The sequence below is a fragment of the Polypterus senegalus genome, chromosome 9 (assembly GCF_016835505.1).
Source record: "Polypterus senegalus isolate Bchr_013 chromosome 9, ASM1683550v1, whole genome shotgun sequence".
NCBI lineage: Eukaryota > Metazoa > Chordata > Cladistia > Polypteriformes > Polypteridae > Polypterus > Polypterus senegalus.
Window position 1 is genome coordinate 15191840 of NC_053162.1, and position 18714 is coordinate 15210553.

The 18714-nt window shown below is 40.7% G+C and overlaps 1 protein-coding gene across 2 annotated transcripts; it reads left to right on the forward strand.

The window, feature by feature from the left end:
• The first annotated feature begins 48 nt into the window (after positions 1-48).
• Positions 49-18416, forward strand: LOC120535125 (P2Y purinoceptor 4-like). 2 transcript variants are annotated; one of them, XM_039762723.1, is made up of 4 exons: positions 49-2090; positions 3057-3265; positions 13294-13352; positions 15839-18416. In XM_039762723.1, the coding sequence occupies exon 4, from the start codon at positions 15839-15841 to the stop codon at positions 16883-16885; it is 1047 nt and encodes a 348-aa protein (XP_039618657.1). In that variant the 5' UTR covers positions 49-2090; positions 3057-3265; positions 13294-13352; the 3' UTR covers positions 16886-18416. The 2 variants fall into 2 exon arrangements, with proteins under 2 accessions (XP_039618657.1, XP_039618656.1); XM_039762722.1 differs by lacking the exon at positions 13294-13352.
• Positions 18417-18714: the final 298 nt, after the last annotated feature.

Here is an 18714-nt window from a genome sequence, read left to right on the forward strand (position 1 = left end):
ACTCGCCTGAGTAAGGGAGTGCGGTCCCTTTTATTACAGACCCAGGAGTACTTCCGGTGCCAGGGTGATTGCCCGATGGAAATACTTCTGGGTCACACAGAAGTTTATTATTTGCATAGAGAGCTTGTTTCCCTGGGGTGCCCTCTTGCGACACCCCGTGATTCCTGTAGGGCTGCCCTGCCAGACTACATTTCCCAGCATGCCCTGCTGGCTTCCCACAGGGTGGAGATATTGGGGACTGCTGCCATCTAGCGTGCTGGGGGAATAACAGTTCTCTAGCGATCTCTCTGCTTCTATAGGGGCTGTCTGTCCACTTCTTCCTTCCGGGTCTACTTACTTTCCTGGCCGGGATTTCCATCTACCCCGTGTGGCATCTACAATGGTCTCACGTTTGTTGTTTTTTACATCTTCATTTTTGGCCCATCAGACAAGCCATATTTAGGTTAAAATGCACACGTGGGGTTTTGGGACATTTGATTGGCTAGCTTGTCCTGATAATGAATGACTCTGATCAGAGTGGTTGATCTTTAAAGTATCTCCACACTCCTCCTTTTCTCAAGCGGTAAACTAATTCTGTAATGCCTACTCCAATGGCATCCATCCATTCGCAGGTCATAAGTGAGTTAAATCAGGTTCTGAGCCATTTGTGCTTATTTTCCATTTCCCAGTACATAAACTAATTGAAAAAGAAACCAACTGGAACAAACACATAAAATACTAATACCAATAGAAAGGAAGCTTGCAATGCCTGTATTTAGAGTCCTTTTAATTCAGTTCATCCTCACCCATTTCAGCACAATAATTCAAATCTAATATAAAACAATTTGCAGTTAAAAAAAATTGAAGTTTTTTTCACACCAGAACAACCATGGTGGTGTAGTTCAGTCAATGTGCAAGTGTTTGGATTAATTCTCAAATGATACCTGGTAATTCTCTTCTGTTGTACATTTTTGTTTTTTCGCTGAGTCAGATTTTTAGGGTCTCATTTCAGTTAAGACACGGTGACATTTTTTCCATGAACCTTTACCTATTTTCTGAGTTCTTTCTTTGGATTTTTGAATCTGTCAACTTTCTTTCATCCAAGGAGAATACAGACTCAATGTATTGTAACTGGAGAGTTTGTGATGTGGAGTGGACAGAGTATAAGTTAAATTTGACCAACTGTTACTCGGACTTTACCTTAACTTGACAACAGAGGCTTACAAACAAAATAATCAAGTTTGAAAACTGGAGCGGCATAGGACAAAGTGGCCATTGACCACTCTGCAAGGCATTAGTGGCACACCAGGCCTGTAAGGCAGCAGATTTAGCAAATATCCAGCTTTGCCTTCCTTCAATTGCATTCCAAACCTGTACCAGGATCTGCCTGGACATCAACTGAAAACTAAGGTGTAAATCAGAATTAACCTGACATCCCTCCAGTGGCCCCTCTGCAGACCTCTTGAGCCAGAAGGCACAACATGGACTCAAGCAAAAACAAAGAGCTACAAATCAAGGAAGGTTAACTTTGATGGAGAGAAGAACTCACCTATGAGGACACTCTGATTTAACTGGAAGCGACTTTTTATCCAATTGGGAGAAGTTACACATTCCATTAAAACTTTTTACATTCCATCTTATCTGTGAAAATTCTCTGGACCCTCTTACTGAACTTCATGGAGACTCCCTGGTGGCAGAAAAAAATCTGCAAAATGACCTTCTGAAACTTCTCTCTGAAACTAAAAGCTGATGAGCTGCTCTCTGTTCGGGTAGCAGAGGACTGACAAGCTCTTTCAATCAGACGTCGACAATCTCTGTCCCAAGCCAAGCTTTGGGACAGTAGTCTGAAAAAGGTGAGAAACAGCCATCACTTCAAGAAGGGAAGTTTAGGTTATAAACTCTTGGGCCAGAAAGAGTAACATATTTACCTATGAAGATGAAGATGACACAACAAAGGGCCTGACTGAGGAAAGCCATTCACACCACAAACAAAGGAGCAGGCAGCAAAGAGAAAGAGTGCACACCAACGCAAGAAGAAATCAACACTAAAATTTGGAGCAGCAACAAAGCAACAACACCACACGACATCGGGCATCAACTTTGGAGACTTGGTAAAGTAGAATTTTTATTTGTGCTAAGATAAATTAAAACTCTTAATTAACCAGTAAACGGTTAGCCTCTTCTGTGTTTTATGTTTGCCTATCTAGTTTGAGACACCCTCCTACAACAGAGACAGGTAAGGAAAATAAAGTGGGAGACTTGACGAAGTATTGGATCAATTACTGGCATTGCTGAAGTCAATGAACAATTTTTAGTTTCCTTTGGGGAAAAATATTTCTATCTATTCTGCCAACTATGCCAAAATTATGATTATCTATCTATGTATGCCAAAATTATGATTATCTATCTCTTATATAGTGCCTTTCATATCTATCTATGCCAAAATTATGATTATCTATCTATTCTGCCAACTATGCCAAAATTATGATTATCTATCTATTATATAGTGCCTTTCATAATCGATCTATCTATCATCTATGCCAAAATTATGATTACTTATCTGTCATATAGTGCCTTTCATATCTGTCTATCCTATATAGTGCCTTTCCGTCTATTAATCTCACCAAGTTGGATGTTGGCGTTGTCCCCATGCAGGTGCTTTGCCCTTAAAGACCTTGTCATAAAGGGGGTAACACACTAGAATGGGGGCTTTAGGGGTTTGCTGTAGTGCATCTACTATTGTTCTGTAATAAAAACAACGCTTCTGTCACTATCTTGTTGCTTACGTATGTTTGTTATTTGACATGTTCAGCAGCTGGTGGTCCCTTTTCTTCTTCAGCGTACAGGAGATTGCTGGTGTGTGGCATGTTGATCAGACAACTGCAGGGGGTTAAAGTGTCACGCAGTTTCTGGCAGTTTATTCCCATGTCTATGTACTAACAGCACTATCAGATGCCAGCTAATGAACCAAAGTGTTTTCTTTAGTTGGCATCACCTGTTCAAGTGTCCACTCAAGTAACCTGTAAAGTCTGTATGGTGGCTTCTAAATTTATGCTTTTTTTTTTTTCTTCAAACAGATTTTTAAAAATCTTCTTAAAAGACAAATGAGAGGAAGTAGTAGAATGTGAGCAATTCAGGAAGTTCTCAGACTGCCATAAAAAGGCAAGCATCTCAGTTCTCACACTCACACATTGAGCCTCAACACCTGGCGATGGACTTCACTTCAACACGCATAACTGTGGCTTGAAGACTCCAATCAGGGGAGCCTGGGGCTGCTTGTCCAAGGGTAAGTCCTAGTAGATTTGTTCACATTTCTTAATTCTAACATTAGCGTTGAATTGGTGAACGTCAGTGTTTTCAGAGTGCACTCTTAGAAATGCTGGTTCTTTAATGGCAGTTTATGGTTCTTTACTGGGTTGTGTGGTTCCTTGTAGAACTGCTACTTCACAAAGCACTGTTTCATTCTGAGACGAGTACTCTGCATGTGCCGTTGGTTCTTTCTGATTTGAAAAACTTCATAATACGTGGAAGAACAAAGGGAAATCTTTCCTGTATGGCAGGCTACCTAGCAGGACACTGACAGATTAAGAAAACCTGAAGTGAGACTGTGTGATTGTGCACAGCAAAAGTCCCTTTAAAACCAGGATCCATTTATGGTTATTTACTGTATGGAGCCTGTTATGAATCTAAAGAAATAAAAGGTCTTTCTGGAACCTTTTCATGTGGATGGGTTTGTCAGACACTACCTACCATACAAGTATTAAAAGGTGAGCCCCAGGTGAGGTGAGGTGGTTGGCACTGCTGCCTCTGGCACTGTGGGTTCAGATCCTGCACTGGGCTGGCGCCTGTGTGGAGTTTGCTTGTTCGCCCCCCGTGTCTGAGTCGCATTCCTGCCACATCCCAGATGTGCATTTTAAGTTAGTTGGCATCTATAATTTAGTCCTGTGTGCATTATTGGGTCTGGTGGTGGTTGGTTCCTGACTTCCTGAGTTAGATGATCTCGTGTGAGAATGTTACTTTACGTATCAGGAAGCTCTGCTGCCTGTCTAAGTAATTCACATAGAGCTCAGCTGTCAGGAAGTACTGGTTTGAAGATTGAATTTTTAATTTTTAAACCCTAAGTTATCCATGATTTTTATTTGGTTTTAAAACTTACTTATAGTTTACATTTTAATTTGTGATTTGCTCATTCCTCATCCGACTACCCAGATTCCAAAATCCTAAATTTTAAAAACGTTTTCTTTGCCTTGTTTCTCAGGTTTTAAACTGTATGCACTCATTCTGACTTCAAATTTTGGTTATTGATAGTTGATCTCCCGGTTCTGACTTTGTCCTTGTCTTCACATTCCCTTCTTAAATCTCATGCCTCATGGCATAACATCAGCGTATTCAGTGTTAACGCCTGCAGTGCACAGGCTATTGGAAAACATTTTGAAATGCATTCCAACAGATGGCACATCACAAACATTAGCACTGCTTTTCAGAATCCCATACCAATTTTTTTTTGACGCATGTAGTAACAAAATGCATTGCATTTTTAATTCCAACACATTGCACCTCATAAAAATTCCCCACTGTTTTTACAAATCCCATACCAAATATTTGTAATGTTTGTAGTAATACAATGAATTGTGTTTGTTATTCTAACTGATGATGCATCATAAACCATGGCCCCCACATTCTAGGCCCGGATCTCTGGCGGGCCCTTCACCTAGGGTTAAGAAAAAAGTGATACCCAATAGGATTTAGAATAAAATAAGTGAGGTTAATGATGCGAAAACATAAGTAGTATTATGCACATTTACTGAATATATTTATAAAGTAAAGATCCTAATGAAAAACTTACAATAGTATCAAAAATTATTGCAAAATCTGTTTTCTAGCTTTCTTTGATGCAAAATTTTCAATTGTAGCAACCACAGGTATGGGAACGCGATTCCTACACTTCACAACCTGCAAGGGAAGTGGATGATATTTGAAGGCTAAAATAGCATTACTATTTTCGGTCCTCGGCCCCTCTTGTCCACTATGCATGCCCTTAAATAACTGGCCAGACTTCACACACAAAAGAAAGTGGGACTGGTAAATATATTGAAATTTGAGGTTTATATTTACTTGCCCGGTGCCTAAGTGCTCATTAGTGATCCCCTGCCCCAGACACCCTCCCCAGCGGCCAAATCCTAACCCCCAGTTTGACACAGAAAATAAAACTATGACATAGAGAAAATACAAAGAAAGATTTTATGTAGTGCACAATTAAACTCTTTGAGGGCTGAATATTTTTTCCAAAAAACTTTTTTTGAAAAGCACATAATGCACTGGTTTCACATATAAATCAACATAAAATTGCTGTTGCTACGTGCTGTGGCTGCTGTTGGCGCCTGTTCAGCATCTCTGGCAGTGGCTGCCCAGGGGCGGCTTAATAGCAGGCAGGAATGCACAGCGGGCCAGCAACCTCTCTGTATTTGCACAGCAGGTGTGCAACGGTGGCAGTCACAGTGTGATACAATATGGTTTGTACCTCTTGTTATCATAAGTGGTGGTCGTCCTGGGCGAACACTGATGTAAGTGTATCATCTACAAGAACGTGTTCAGCAGCACGATCAGCTGGGGACCGATAGGGGACCGTTTGATATCCATCTCCAGATCACTTGCATCAAACTCAGAGTCTGAAAAGTCAGAGTCCGATTCAGCGATAATATATAAAACATCCATGGAGAATTTTGTTTTGCACATTTGTTTTAGTTTTGCCAGATGTTGATGCCATTTTAGAGGCTGTTTGCTCTTTACTACTCACGCACAGGGAATCAAGGTCAAATCGACAAAGCAACGTAACTTTCCTTCAAGCAAAGAGAGTCAAACTAAAAAGTAAGGGCGAGTTTTGTCTCAATTTACAGCTAATTGCCATCCTCTACCCCTGAATTTCGACAATAGTCAACATCAGCCCTGAAAGAGTTAAGGAGAAACATCCTACAGTTCAGTTCCTACCGAAAATGGCACGAGGATCCACAACAGTCCTCTGCTGACTATCCCTCAGAATCGCACTCAGGAATCCGACTCACCAGAAGGGAGTACCCGGAGAACACCAGTACCTGGCCTCTTCTCGGGGATTCGTCACCTGAATATTTCTTTGAGGTGGCCACCCACAAATAGCAGACATCCCTGGGTGAAGTAAGATTCTGGATGATTCTTAGAGCCTAGATAGTTGCCTTCTTGCCTTCAGCTTTTTCCATTCTTTCTTTCTTCCTCCTCCTAGATCCACCATTCTCCTTAAAATGAAAAAGTTTCTCACCAAAACATCCTTTCCCCTCTCGGTCGTTATAGAAACCTGACCCTGGAAACAGGCAGCTGGAATATTTACTGGGCGGGATCCTCCCAGACTGGAACTTCGTCAAAGGAGCCTGAAGGGCTATTTACAAACACTCTCTCAGCCAACATTATAAAGTGAAGGACAGTCCAGCAGGCCAACCCGACAGTCAAGTTACGTAGCCTTACTACACAATGACCTCACTAAAATCAACATGTTTAGCTAAATCATTTTCAACATACAGAATTGCTAGATGATTGTCATTTTTGACTAGTTGTACTTCTTTGACATGTTTTAATGAATTTGCCAATCTGCTAAACGATCTTTCTGCTGAAGAAACAGTAACTGGGACTGTACAAAACAATTTAATAGCAAGACAGATATTGACAAGTATACCATGAAGTTTTTTGTCGTAAATAGAATTGTTTGCGTTTTTAGCTTTAAATGTAGGTATACAATTTAGTTGAAGATCCGTACAGTTCTTTGACGCTTCGTTTTTCATATAGTCCAGCATTTTTGATATACTTTTCTAATGTAGGGTTTCCTATAGGAAATTTTCCGACTAAAATAATGGCGGTTGTCACAAGCCTCAATTTTCTTGCAAAATGAAATTGCTGTACGTCTTTTTGAAAATGGTGGCAATTGTAAAAAAAATCAAGATTTTAACTTTAACTCTTTATATCTGCAGAAATAAGTGACGTAAATGTTTCATTTTTTTGTGTAGTATTTCTTATTTAATTGTGTTTAAAACCCATGTATAATTTGTTTAAGTTTATTGTTTATAATATTTATAAATAAAGAATATAGAAAACTATATGACACCAAATCAGCAATTAATATCAAAATTTTCGACCAGTGGAGAGGTTTACGTTTTATTTGGATTCGTAAAACTTCAAAGCGAGAAAGTTGTAGAAAAATGCATGTAGAAATTTTTTTATCTGAAACTTTTTTTGATATTGTTTTTAGTTTTCAAAATATTTTATGCTGAAGTTGACACTCAACGCTGTAGGATAAATTCTTGCTTTCTGTTCATACGTTTTGTTTGTGGATAATATCTACTCATCACGCGCCAGGCCCCTGTGATCCCGGGCTCCCTGGCTAGAGCTCTGTCAAATTGTGGGGAATATGTCATAAACATTAGCGATGCTTTTATGAATTGCATACTTAAATTTTGTAAGACACTGCAACAGAAAGGCGCTATATTGGCACCTGACCCAACACAGACAGACACGGGAGGCACACTGATGAAACAAATAAACGTTTTATTGCAATTTCTTGGCCTGTGGGCAATGCCTTCCCCGTTCCCTCAGGCACAACACAGTCCCACAAACAAAACACCACACTCTTCCTCTTCTTCCACCACTCCTCTTCTTCAATCTTTGTCTCCCTCCTCCCGACTCTGGATCCTCAAGTAGTGGCTGCAGGCTCCTTTTATAGCAGCATCTGAAGTGATCCAGGTGCTCAATGACCTACTTCAGGCTGCACTTCCGGGTGTGGCTGCAGTCCAGTCTACATGGGCTTGCTAAGCCATGCAGAACCCCCGGGTGGTAGCCATAGAGCCCAACAGAGATGAGCTCCATTGTTCCACCATTGTGGTCCTGATGCAACCAAGGAGGTCTGTCACCAAGTGTTCTGGGGAACGTAGGGTGAAGCCCATGGGTGTTCCCCCGGATCCAGTGTTAAAGGGGCATCCTGGCTGGGTATGGGACCTGGCTGCCCGCCAAAACATGCAGTGATAAATTGCATTTTTTATTCCAAAAAATGGCACATCACAAACATTAGCACTGCTTCAGACAGACAGACAGATATACTTTATTAATCCCAAGGGGAAATTCACATAAATCAGTAAATCTCATGGCAACTTTTTTGTAACGCATGCAGTAATAAAATGCTTTGCATTTGTCATTCCAACAGATGGCACACCACAAACATTTGCCCTGTTATTATGAATCCCATTCCAAATTTTTGTAATGCTTGTAGTAAAATGCATTGCATTTTTCATTTCAACAGATGTCGCATTAGTGAAATTAGTTCTGTTTTTCCAAATCACATAGCATAGTTTTTGTAATGCATCTAGTAATAAAATGCAAAGCCCTCACTGACTGACTCACTCACTCACTCATCACTAATTCTCCAACTTCCCGTGTAGGTGGAAGGCTGAAATTTGGCAGGCTCATTCCTTACAGCTTACTTACAAAAGTTAGGCAGGTTTCATTTCGAAATTCTACGCGTAACGGTCATAACTGGAACCTACTTATGTACATATATACGGCCACAGCCTGCAGCTCGGTCGCCGTGTGAGGCGGAGTTGCATCCCGCATCATCACGCCTCCCACGTAATTGAGTGCCTGCCTATATAAGGTAAAGAACTGTGCTTATGCAAACGAAGATGAGATGGTCTAGTGTTTGGCACAAACTCAGCGAAAGTGTGAGAGAAACTTTTAAGTGCCGGGTCTTAGCTAACATTAAATAAAGCCGTGAACATCGCAAGATCACACAAGAGAGCGGCTCACCTGAACTGACTGTGAACGCAGTACGTAGAGAACAAGGAAGAGCTCCAAAGAGCGCTGAACAAAAAACGCATTACACAATTGAGTAGGCAGCAAAAAAATATGAAGCGAGTGACGCATACAAGCATATTCATGAGTGCAGCTTCTGCGGAAACAAAGCACGGTGTAAACCGTAAGTTTAAATTAAGTTTATAAACACACTGCCGCTGGCGTTTGTCATGCCTATGGCGAATATGATATTCGCAAAATACAAGTTTAATGAGAAGACACAAGGTATAAACGAGACTTTGGATCACTATCTAATGGAGTTAAAATTGCTGTAACGGAGTTAAACTTGCGGGTGAAGGACTGTGCTTATGCAAACGAATAGGAAAGCAAGGTGTAATGCTTAACTTTAAATTAAGTTCATAGACACGCTGCCGCTTGTCATGCCTAAGACGAATGCGATGTTCACAAGATACAAGTTTAATGAGAGGACGTGGGGTATAAACGAGACTTTTGATCACTTTGTAACTAAGTTAAAATTGCTGGTGAAGGACTGTGCTTATGCAAATGAAAATGAGATGGTCAGGGATAGTCTAGTGTTTGGCACAAACTCAGTAAAAGTGCGACAGAAACTTAAGTGCCTGGTCTGAGCTAACATTAAATAATTGCTGATGAAGGACTGTGCTTATGCAAATGAATAGAAAGCAAATGTTACGTTATTTTTAAAATGTTTCCTTTTCTTTTTCATAACTTCTTTAACACACTTCTTCTCCGCTGCGAATTGCGGGCATTTTGCTAGTCTAGTAATAAAATGCATTACATTTTTCATTCCAGCAAATGGTGCCTTACCTATATTAGCACTGTTTTTGTGAATCCAAATCAAATTTTTGTATTATGTGTAGTAATAAAAAGCATTGCATTTGTCATTCCAACAGACAATTAGCATTGCTTTATGTGTGACTTAACCAAATAGCATATAACAGAGACATAGCAACTGGACAGACACACAGATCCCCACACACACACACACACACACATATATATTTGTCCTTTTATTAAGGTGTACTAGCCACGCTTACCTGTAAAGGACTGACACACTTTCCAGCATTTTCTCCTGCCTTGTGCCCAATGCCAGCTGGATAAGCTCCAGCAACCCCCGTGACCCTGGTTTGGATTTTGCAGGTTAAAAAAAATGACATTTTTTTTTATTTTAAAACATTCCAATATACATTAATAAATCATTATTTAGGCAATTAGATTCAGCAATAACCTCATTTATTTGGAACTCAAAACATCCACGCATCAAAAAAATGCATGGCTCTACCTAACTTCCAGTTTTATTACTGGGCAGCAAATATACAGGCGATAAGAACCTGGACACAAATAGAAGAACATACACAGGCTTGGACCGCAATAGAAGTAAATTACTGCAGTACTTCTTTGTATTCCTTGCTCTGTGCTCCAATAAACACACGTTATCGACAATACACTAATAACCCAATTGTGCTCCACTCACTTAGAATCTGGAACCAATGTAGAAACTAGAAAGCATTTTAAGACGGAGAAGCTTCTATCTGTGGGACCTCTGCAAGAGATCCACCTCTTTCAACTTTCACAAACATATGCAGTCTTTAATATATAGAAAAAATTTGGAATTAACTTGCTTAGAGATCTTTATATAGACAACGTCTTTGCATCCTATGAACAATAACATTCCAAATTTAACATTCCAGCTACACATTTCTTTCACTATCTTCAAATCAGAAACTTTGTACAACAAAACCTTCCAGATTTTCCTCATCTTGCACCCTCATCCATGCTGGAAAAAATATTGCTCAATCTCAAGGACTTAGACTCCATCTCTACGATATATAAAATCATATTAGAATCCCTCCCTTTCAAAGATCCAAGAGGACACTGGGAAAAAGATCTTTCAATTAATATATCAGAAAAGGAGTGGAAAGTAGCAATGCAGAGAATTCACTCAAGCTCCATATGCACAAAGCATACAGTTATACAACTTAAAATTATATATCGAGCACATCTGTCTCGACTAAAACTCTCCAAAATGTTTCCAGGTCAGGATCCAACCTGCGAATGCTGCAATCAAGCCCCAGCCTCACTGGGTCACATGTTCTGGGCCTGCACCAAATTAGCATTATTCTGGACAAAAATTTTTAATTACCTCTCAGACAGCCTTGGACTCACAATCCCTCCTAACCCATTAACAGCTGTGTTTGGGGTTCTTCCAGAGGGGCTTAAAGTGGAGAAAGACAAACAAATTGTGATTGCATTCACTACACTTTTGGCATGCAGACTGATTCTGATAAACTGGAAGAACCCAAACTCTCCTCTTTTAAGTCAGTGGGAAACTGATGTGTTATATTAATTGAAATTGGAAAAAATCAAATACTCAAAGGATCTGTGCAGACTTTTTTCAAAACATGGCAGGATCTAATCAGTAATATTTTAAAATAAGTTCATAAAGCACAGAGAATTTATTAATTTAGGTATGTTTACAAGCCTTAAATTTAACGCCGTTTGGCTTGCTCTCTCTCTCAGGGTGGGGATTGATCTGTTCTTAACTTAATTTTTCTTTTTGTAAAAACTTGATTGCTTTGTATGGATTGTAATAAAATTAATAAAAATAAAAAAAAATAAAAAATGACATAAGACACACCATAATAAAGCAACTGACAAAGGGAAAAGTTTAATGCTTTTATTTTCAGTTTAAATAACAATTACAGCACAACGTAACGCTATTTCATTAAACAGGCCTGTTCCAAATTTTCTTCTTAACTTCAGATTTTTGGAGCAAATGTACCCACTGAGTAGGTGAAATTTACCCTCTGGGGGGGAGCAATTTACCCCCAGGTTGAGTAAATGAACCTCATCTCACCTGCATGTCGAACAGTGGGCCCTGCGATGTGAACCCACTGCGTCACTCTATCACACAGCATCTGCAATGTATTGATAAAAATAAATACAACATGAGTTTACCTAAGTGTCAGTTCTCGCCTTTGCTTTGACACCACACCACTTCCTTCTTCTTTCTTCTGAAACAAGTGAGTTCATAGCTCCAGGAAGACTAGGTTAGATTAATGAGATTAGATGTACTTTATTCATCTCCCAGAGAGAATTTTAAATGCATTGAACATCTAAACACACACACACACTAAAAAAAGAAAAAGCCATAATTACACCATGGAGGAATGAGCCTGCTTGTCCAAAAAAGCACACCCTGTAATAGATGGGCAAAGTCACTGATGATGGAATCCGGTTTTGAGATCGGTCAAAACTGCAGCTTTTAATACCTATGACGTAGGTGATGTGATGGCCACAACGTCTTTTGGTCTGAGAACCCTCACGCAACCCCCATCATAGTGTAAGTGGGCATGCAATGGACATTATGTGCCTGACATTGGGGGTATTTCAGGATGTTGGGCCATTACTTGACTGACCTCATGGGTACTGCGGCCTGCAATTACACTCTGTTGCCCGTTTTGCCACCATCCTCTCTTCAAGAGTATCCAGAGTCAGTCTGATCATGATAAAGCTGTTCTGACATTTTGCATCACCTGAGCTCAAGTTGCTAGATAAAATCAATGGCAACAGCAACAGGAAAAGCTGTAATACAGATGATGAATTTCTAGCCAGTAAGACTGCAGCAAGGAATTTTGGGGTGCCAACCGGGTCATGCAAAACAAAAGAAAGAACTAAAAAGATAGGGCTCGTCAGCATGGGTCCCTCTTATGGAGATTCAATAAGAGGACAGTTGTTTCGGCTGCTTTAGTCGAGCTGCGTCTGGCGGGTTACTATGGCCAATAGTGACGTAGGACGTCCAGGGTTTTATGGCGGCTGGACCAGAAGGGGAGGGGCTAAATGCTTTCAGTGGGTGGCTTCTCTCCACTGTGGATAAAGAAGGAGAAGACAGTATCAGTGGCAGCACACCCTCTCTTCTGGGTGGGTTATTCCACATCTCGACTGGGTCTGCGGGGAGCTCCTCCAATGCACATGTCTAACACCTTAATATTTATTTTTCATTAAGCCTTACTGTTTAAGGTATTGTATGTCAACTCAGCAGCCACATAAGACAGATTAATTTCAAAACTGCTTGTTGGCTAAGCCTGAAGTAATTAAAACGAACATTGCTAATACTGAAATGACAATTTAAGATAATGATTTTAAAGGCGTTATGAGACAAAAAAAAAAATGAAAATACGGAGGTGTATGAGCTCAATGACAAATAAATCCTGCTTTCTGTGATGGATACTTAAAATCCTAACACAAACCATTAGTTGGTCAAAGATCTCAACTGTAAGAAGCAAGAGACTGCCGATTTACCGACGATGATGTTATTCATTAATTGCATCTTTTTTAATACCTGGTCTTTGGCACTAACCTTTTTGAAGGTGGCTACATGCTTTCCATTGGTAGTGCAGCCTATTCTTTTCTATTTTACTTGTATTATTGTTTTTTTTTTCTTTTGTTTATTTTTTTTCTGTCTTCCAGGGTATGCTGTGGACCCCCACCCACTTTAATTGGATATTATTTTAATTACCAATTTTACAGTAAGTGTCTCTCCACCCACATCATTTCTTCTGCCCAGTGCTATGGAAATAGGCTGTGATGCCTTGGTGCTTTAACGTAATGTGTTAAAAAACAGTCACCGATTACTTCTGTTCTTGTTTTGCGCCATTTGCAAAGTTATCCCAGCTAATCTTCAGGTAGTTAAAGTCCCACATAACTATAATATCCATCCATCCATTATCCAACCCGCTATATCCTAACTACAGGTTCACGGGGGTCTGCTGGAGCCAATCCCAGCCAACACAGGGTGCAAGGCAGGAAACAAACCATGGGCAGGGCGCCAGCCCACTGCAGATATCTATAACATCCCTTCGTAAACTTGACTTTTTAATAATACCTAAAAAGATGTACATTGAAATTATTGCCTGCATTGTGCAATCTATAAAACACTCCTAAAATAAAGCTTTTTTTCCCGTTTTCCTGATGAATCCAGACGTCCTCACTAAGATGGAGCTCATCGTCCAATTGAAGAATTGTGTTTAAAATTTGCTTAACATAAATGGCAACCCCACGCCCGATGTACCCCCCCCTACTTCTCTGTTCTGTCTATGATGTGTATTTGTTCTTTTGGCAGGTTTCTGTTATTCCTGTAGTATCATAATTATGCTCCACTACATACAACTCCAGCTTCCTTGTTTTATTTTTACTTCTTGTAGCATTAAGGCAAGCTCATGTGCCTGGTAATGGATTAATTGGTCTGAAAATGGATTCTGCCCCCCAGTATTGAGTACATGGCAGTGAACAAAATGAACTCTAAACCACTTAATTCAATTCATGTTACTACAACAATAACATTTATTTCTATAGCACATTTTCATACAAATGATGTAGCTCAAAGTGCTTTGCAGGATGAAGAAAGAAAAACATATAAAAACTAAAATTAGGCAATATTAATTAACATAGAATAAAACTAAGGTCCAGTGGCTATGGAGGACAGAAAACAAGAAAAACTCCAGACAGATGAAAAATAAAAAGAGGGGCCACAGCCTCACCTGGGTATAAGGCAGAAAACAGCTCTGGACAGCCCACAAGTTCATCACAGGCTTCACTCTATGCTATTGCAGGTCCACAGCTCTGAACAAATGGCCAGTTTTTAATAAATAATTTGTTTGCCCTTGTCAGTCTCCGTGGGCATACTCATGGAATCGCGAGGAGTCGATGAGTTAACGTGAACGTGCTATCGTTCTCAATTGCTTCATCGGCTTCCTGCAGTGAGGGACTGAGACACTGCACCCACAAAGCCATATAAGTACGGGCCAGCACAGGAGAAAGGGGATCGAAACAGAAAAAAGAGATTCAGATGGACGGAGGTGAAGGAGAGAAGAAGGTGGGAGGCCGTAAAAGCTGGAGCGGGAGTGAACGAAAGAGAGCGGGCTCGTTGGATAAGACAGGCAGCTGGGAAAAGAGCTGTAGGAAGCGGCCACTCCAGGCGAGTGGTTCTGAGGAGCTGGAGTGACCGAGAGTATGGACGGCTTGCCGTGTAAGGCCAAGAAGGCAGCAGGAGTTGAGGAGGCTTGGGATGGAGAGCTTCAGTGTGAGCGCACTGGTCGCTGGGAACCCAAGTCTCGACCCAGCGAGGGAGCTGTATGTAGCCAGGGGATGGAAGGCAACAGGACCATTTGAGCAGTTGAGTCAGCTGCACCTGTGGATATGCCCGTTTGAGATAAGCAAGGGATCGCCAGCTAAAAGGAGAGATCACGGGTTTTTGAAAAGAATAGCTTGCAGCAATAGTTTTAACCTCGTTTTAAAGGATGTATTTTTTTTGGCTTTTAACTGTGACTTTTTGCACAGGTTTAATGAATTATTTATTAACTTTTTGTAAGCACTGCACTATTTATTTGGTCACTGTTTTGATTTTTGTTATTAATAAAAGCACTTGCACTTCTGCACCATCCCCTTGTTCCCAGTATGATTTGTCCTCATCTGCTGGCTCATTCGGTTACGTTATCAACAGTGTTGGGTTCAAGAGGCTCCCAAATGGAAAGAGGGAGCCTGGAGCAGACCTATACCATCACACACTCGCACGCTCTCACACACACGCACACATCTATGGTCACACTGCCATGAAGGCCATTTTGGAATCGCCACTTAACCTGATTTGCACATAAAAAGTAGGATATTTAACAAACAAGAGGAGACCATTCAAGTCCTTCAAGCTTGTGTGTTGAAGCTGTCCCGATATCTCCTCCAGATTCTTCTTAAAGGTGGTCAAGGTTTCTGCTTCAACTCCATATCTTGGTAGTTTGTGCCAGACTCCCACAGCTCTTTGTGTATTAAAAGGTTTCCTGGCTTCAGTCCTTATTGCACTTCCCCTTAATTTCCAAGGGTGTCCTTTCACCCTAAAGATGAAATTCTGTTTCGGGATATGGAAGGAAATCCAAATTACCCAGTGGGAAATATGTAAATATCATTGCAAAACAGAATCTAAAACCACAATGAATAATCGTGTTTCTGTACTTCTTTTCAGATGGACTTGACGAACAACGTTTTTGATGGCACAGTTACGACTCCATTAAACATCACCCAATGCCAGCCCCAGAATCTTAATGTTGTTCTCCCCAGCCTTCTTGCCATTTTCTTCATAGTCGGTTTCATCCTGAACTGTTTGAGTCTCTGGATATTTTGGTTCCAGATCAAGAAATGGAACTCCGGGATGGTCCTGCAGTTCAACCTGGCCGTGGCTGACGCCATCATCACACCAGCTGCGCCCCTCATCGTACTGTACTCCCTGTCGAACGACTGGGTTTATGGACAGTTTCTCTGCCAAATGAAAGTCTACCTTCTCAGCGTCCACATGTATGGGAGTATAAGCTTCCTCACTGTCATCAGCATTCACAGGTACATGACTGTCGTCCATGGAACCAAGAATCCACGTTTTGCAGAAGTGGCCTTTGTCAAAAAGCTCTGCTTGTTTGTTTGGGTCTTCCTCATTCTTCAAGGTCTTCCATTTTTTGTGATCTTGAAGACTTCTTATATAAACAACTCCACTAAATGCCTCAGCATTCACCAGAATGACATGGCCGAACTCTATTTTGTGTACAATGTCATGGTGCTGATTGTCGGCTTGATGGTGCCCTTCTGTGTATGCGTCATATGCTACAGCCTGCTCAGCTCATTCATCTCCAAGATAAACACTTGTAATGTAAAAGGAGAGGTGATGAAAGCCAAGTCCACCCAAATGATTGCCGTTTCGCTGTTCATCTTTACCATCTGCTACATCCCGATTCACATCACCAGAACAATGGGAGTCACCGTGAAACTCTTCTTTCCTTTTCACTGTACCTTACTGGAAAAGACTGAAATTGCTTATTACATCACATACACCTTATCAGGAGCCAACTGTTGCTTGGATCCTATTCTCTACTGCTTTGCCTCAAAAAAATTCAAAACATCATTTAACAGTTACTTCAGCAACTTAAAAGTGTCCTGCCCTGGATGTGACTCCATGTCACGAAAGAAGGATGAGCTGCCAACACCTTCCTTTAATATGACCGAGTCGTCCCAGGTGATATAAGCTTCTGCAGTGGACACGATTCTCAGACTCTGAATTGATGTGACACATGGTGACTTGGACTTGATAGATGACCACAATGGACTCCACAGACTGAGACCTGAACCTGGCAGACTGTGACTCAGATTTAACAATCTGGGATGGGATGTGACAGGTAGCCACTTGGGCTCAACTCTTTGTGACTTGGACTGTGTAGACGGTGATTCAGAGAGCATTAGGAGTGCATTACAGTAATCTAGTTGACTAAAAACAAAAGCATTAACTAATTTTTCAGGATCTTGCAGAGTTATAAGGTGTGACAGACAGGGGGCATTATTGTCCCCTTGAACCCTCAGACCACACGTCAGACTCCAGATAAGTCTGGATTCTTAACCCTCCACTCCCAGACGCTTCATCACCCCTCCTCCCAACTCAGCTCATCTGCTGGGGTCTTCCACAGTCCTTTTAAAGTTCATGACCCAGAAGTGCTTCTCTCTCTTTCAGTCCATGCGATTTCCCAGCACTTCCGCATCAGATGAAAACTCCTTTTCTTCAGCCCGGAAGTACGTCATTCTTTCCGTCCCCGTGACTGGGAAGAACTTCCGGGTTCTTCCCAGAACTGTAGCTGTGGTAGCTCATGTTATGCCTTGAGATAAAATGACCTAATGGAAGCATGGAGATCGAAAAGAGCAGCGAACCTCGGAGAGATCTTTGTGGAACATCATATTGAATATCATGCGTCTTCGAAGAATATTTACCAAAAAAAAATTTCTAACTGTTAAGTAAGACTCAAACCAATTTTAGACACTGCCAGAGTGACCCACACACTGACTAAGGGGATTTATAAGAGTCCTGTGATCAGTGGTATCAAATACGGCACTCAGATCTAACAGATAAGCGGCCTCTACCCGCATTAACGCACAAGTCATTTATTACTTTAATAACTGCAGTTTCTGCACTGTTATTTGTTCTAAAATCTGACTGAATGTTTATTCAAGTGATCATTTAGCCACATAATGACTACCTTTTCTGCAAATGCACTTAAGAAAGGCATATTAGAAAACTGTCAAAAACAGAAGAGTCCAGATAATACATGAAGTTACAGGTTCAACAGATGAGAGAGCTGTTGATGGGCTCATATATTACTATGTAACTTGAGCTGGAAATATGATTTTTGATTGAAATTGCATTTTTGAAAAATGATCTCTTCATGCATGAAATACAACAGATTTGTGTTTCAAATTCTTTACAATCTATTGAATGTTCTCAAATAGTCTTGTGCATAACAGCTTGGAACACTGCATTTTAAGTTGTTTTGAAAATATTAAAAATATGCTGTTGCCATCATTAGTAGTTTGCTTGTAATAAAATCCACATTATATAATTGTTGGGGATAAAAAATCTTTGATTGTATTGACTGTTTAAGAATAATGAACATAAGCAGCATGTGCATAATTACTTGGGACATGCTGTAAGCGTCTTGAGCATGGAAAAGGCACTATATAAATCATCTTCTTTCGGCTGCTCCCATTTGGAGTTGCCACAGTGAATCATCTTCTTCCATATCTTCCTGTCTTCGTCATCTTTTTCTGTTACACCCATCACCTGCATGTCCTCTCTCACCACATCCATAAACCTTCGCTTAGGCCTTCCTCTTTTCCTCTTCCCTGGCTGCTCTATCCTTAGCATCCTTTTCCCAATATACCCCTCATCTCTCCTCTGCACATGTCCAAACCAATGCAATCTCGCCTCTCTGACTTTTTTCTCCCAACCGTCCAACCTGAGCTGACCCTCTAATGTCCTCGTTTCTAATCCTGTCCATCCTCGTCACGCTCAATGCAAATTTTAGCATC

Coding starts and splice junctions, on each gene's coding strand:
- LOC120535125 (XM_039762723.1), top strand. CDS start 15,839: ATGGACTTGACGAACAACGTTTTTGATGGCACAGTTACGACTCCATTA.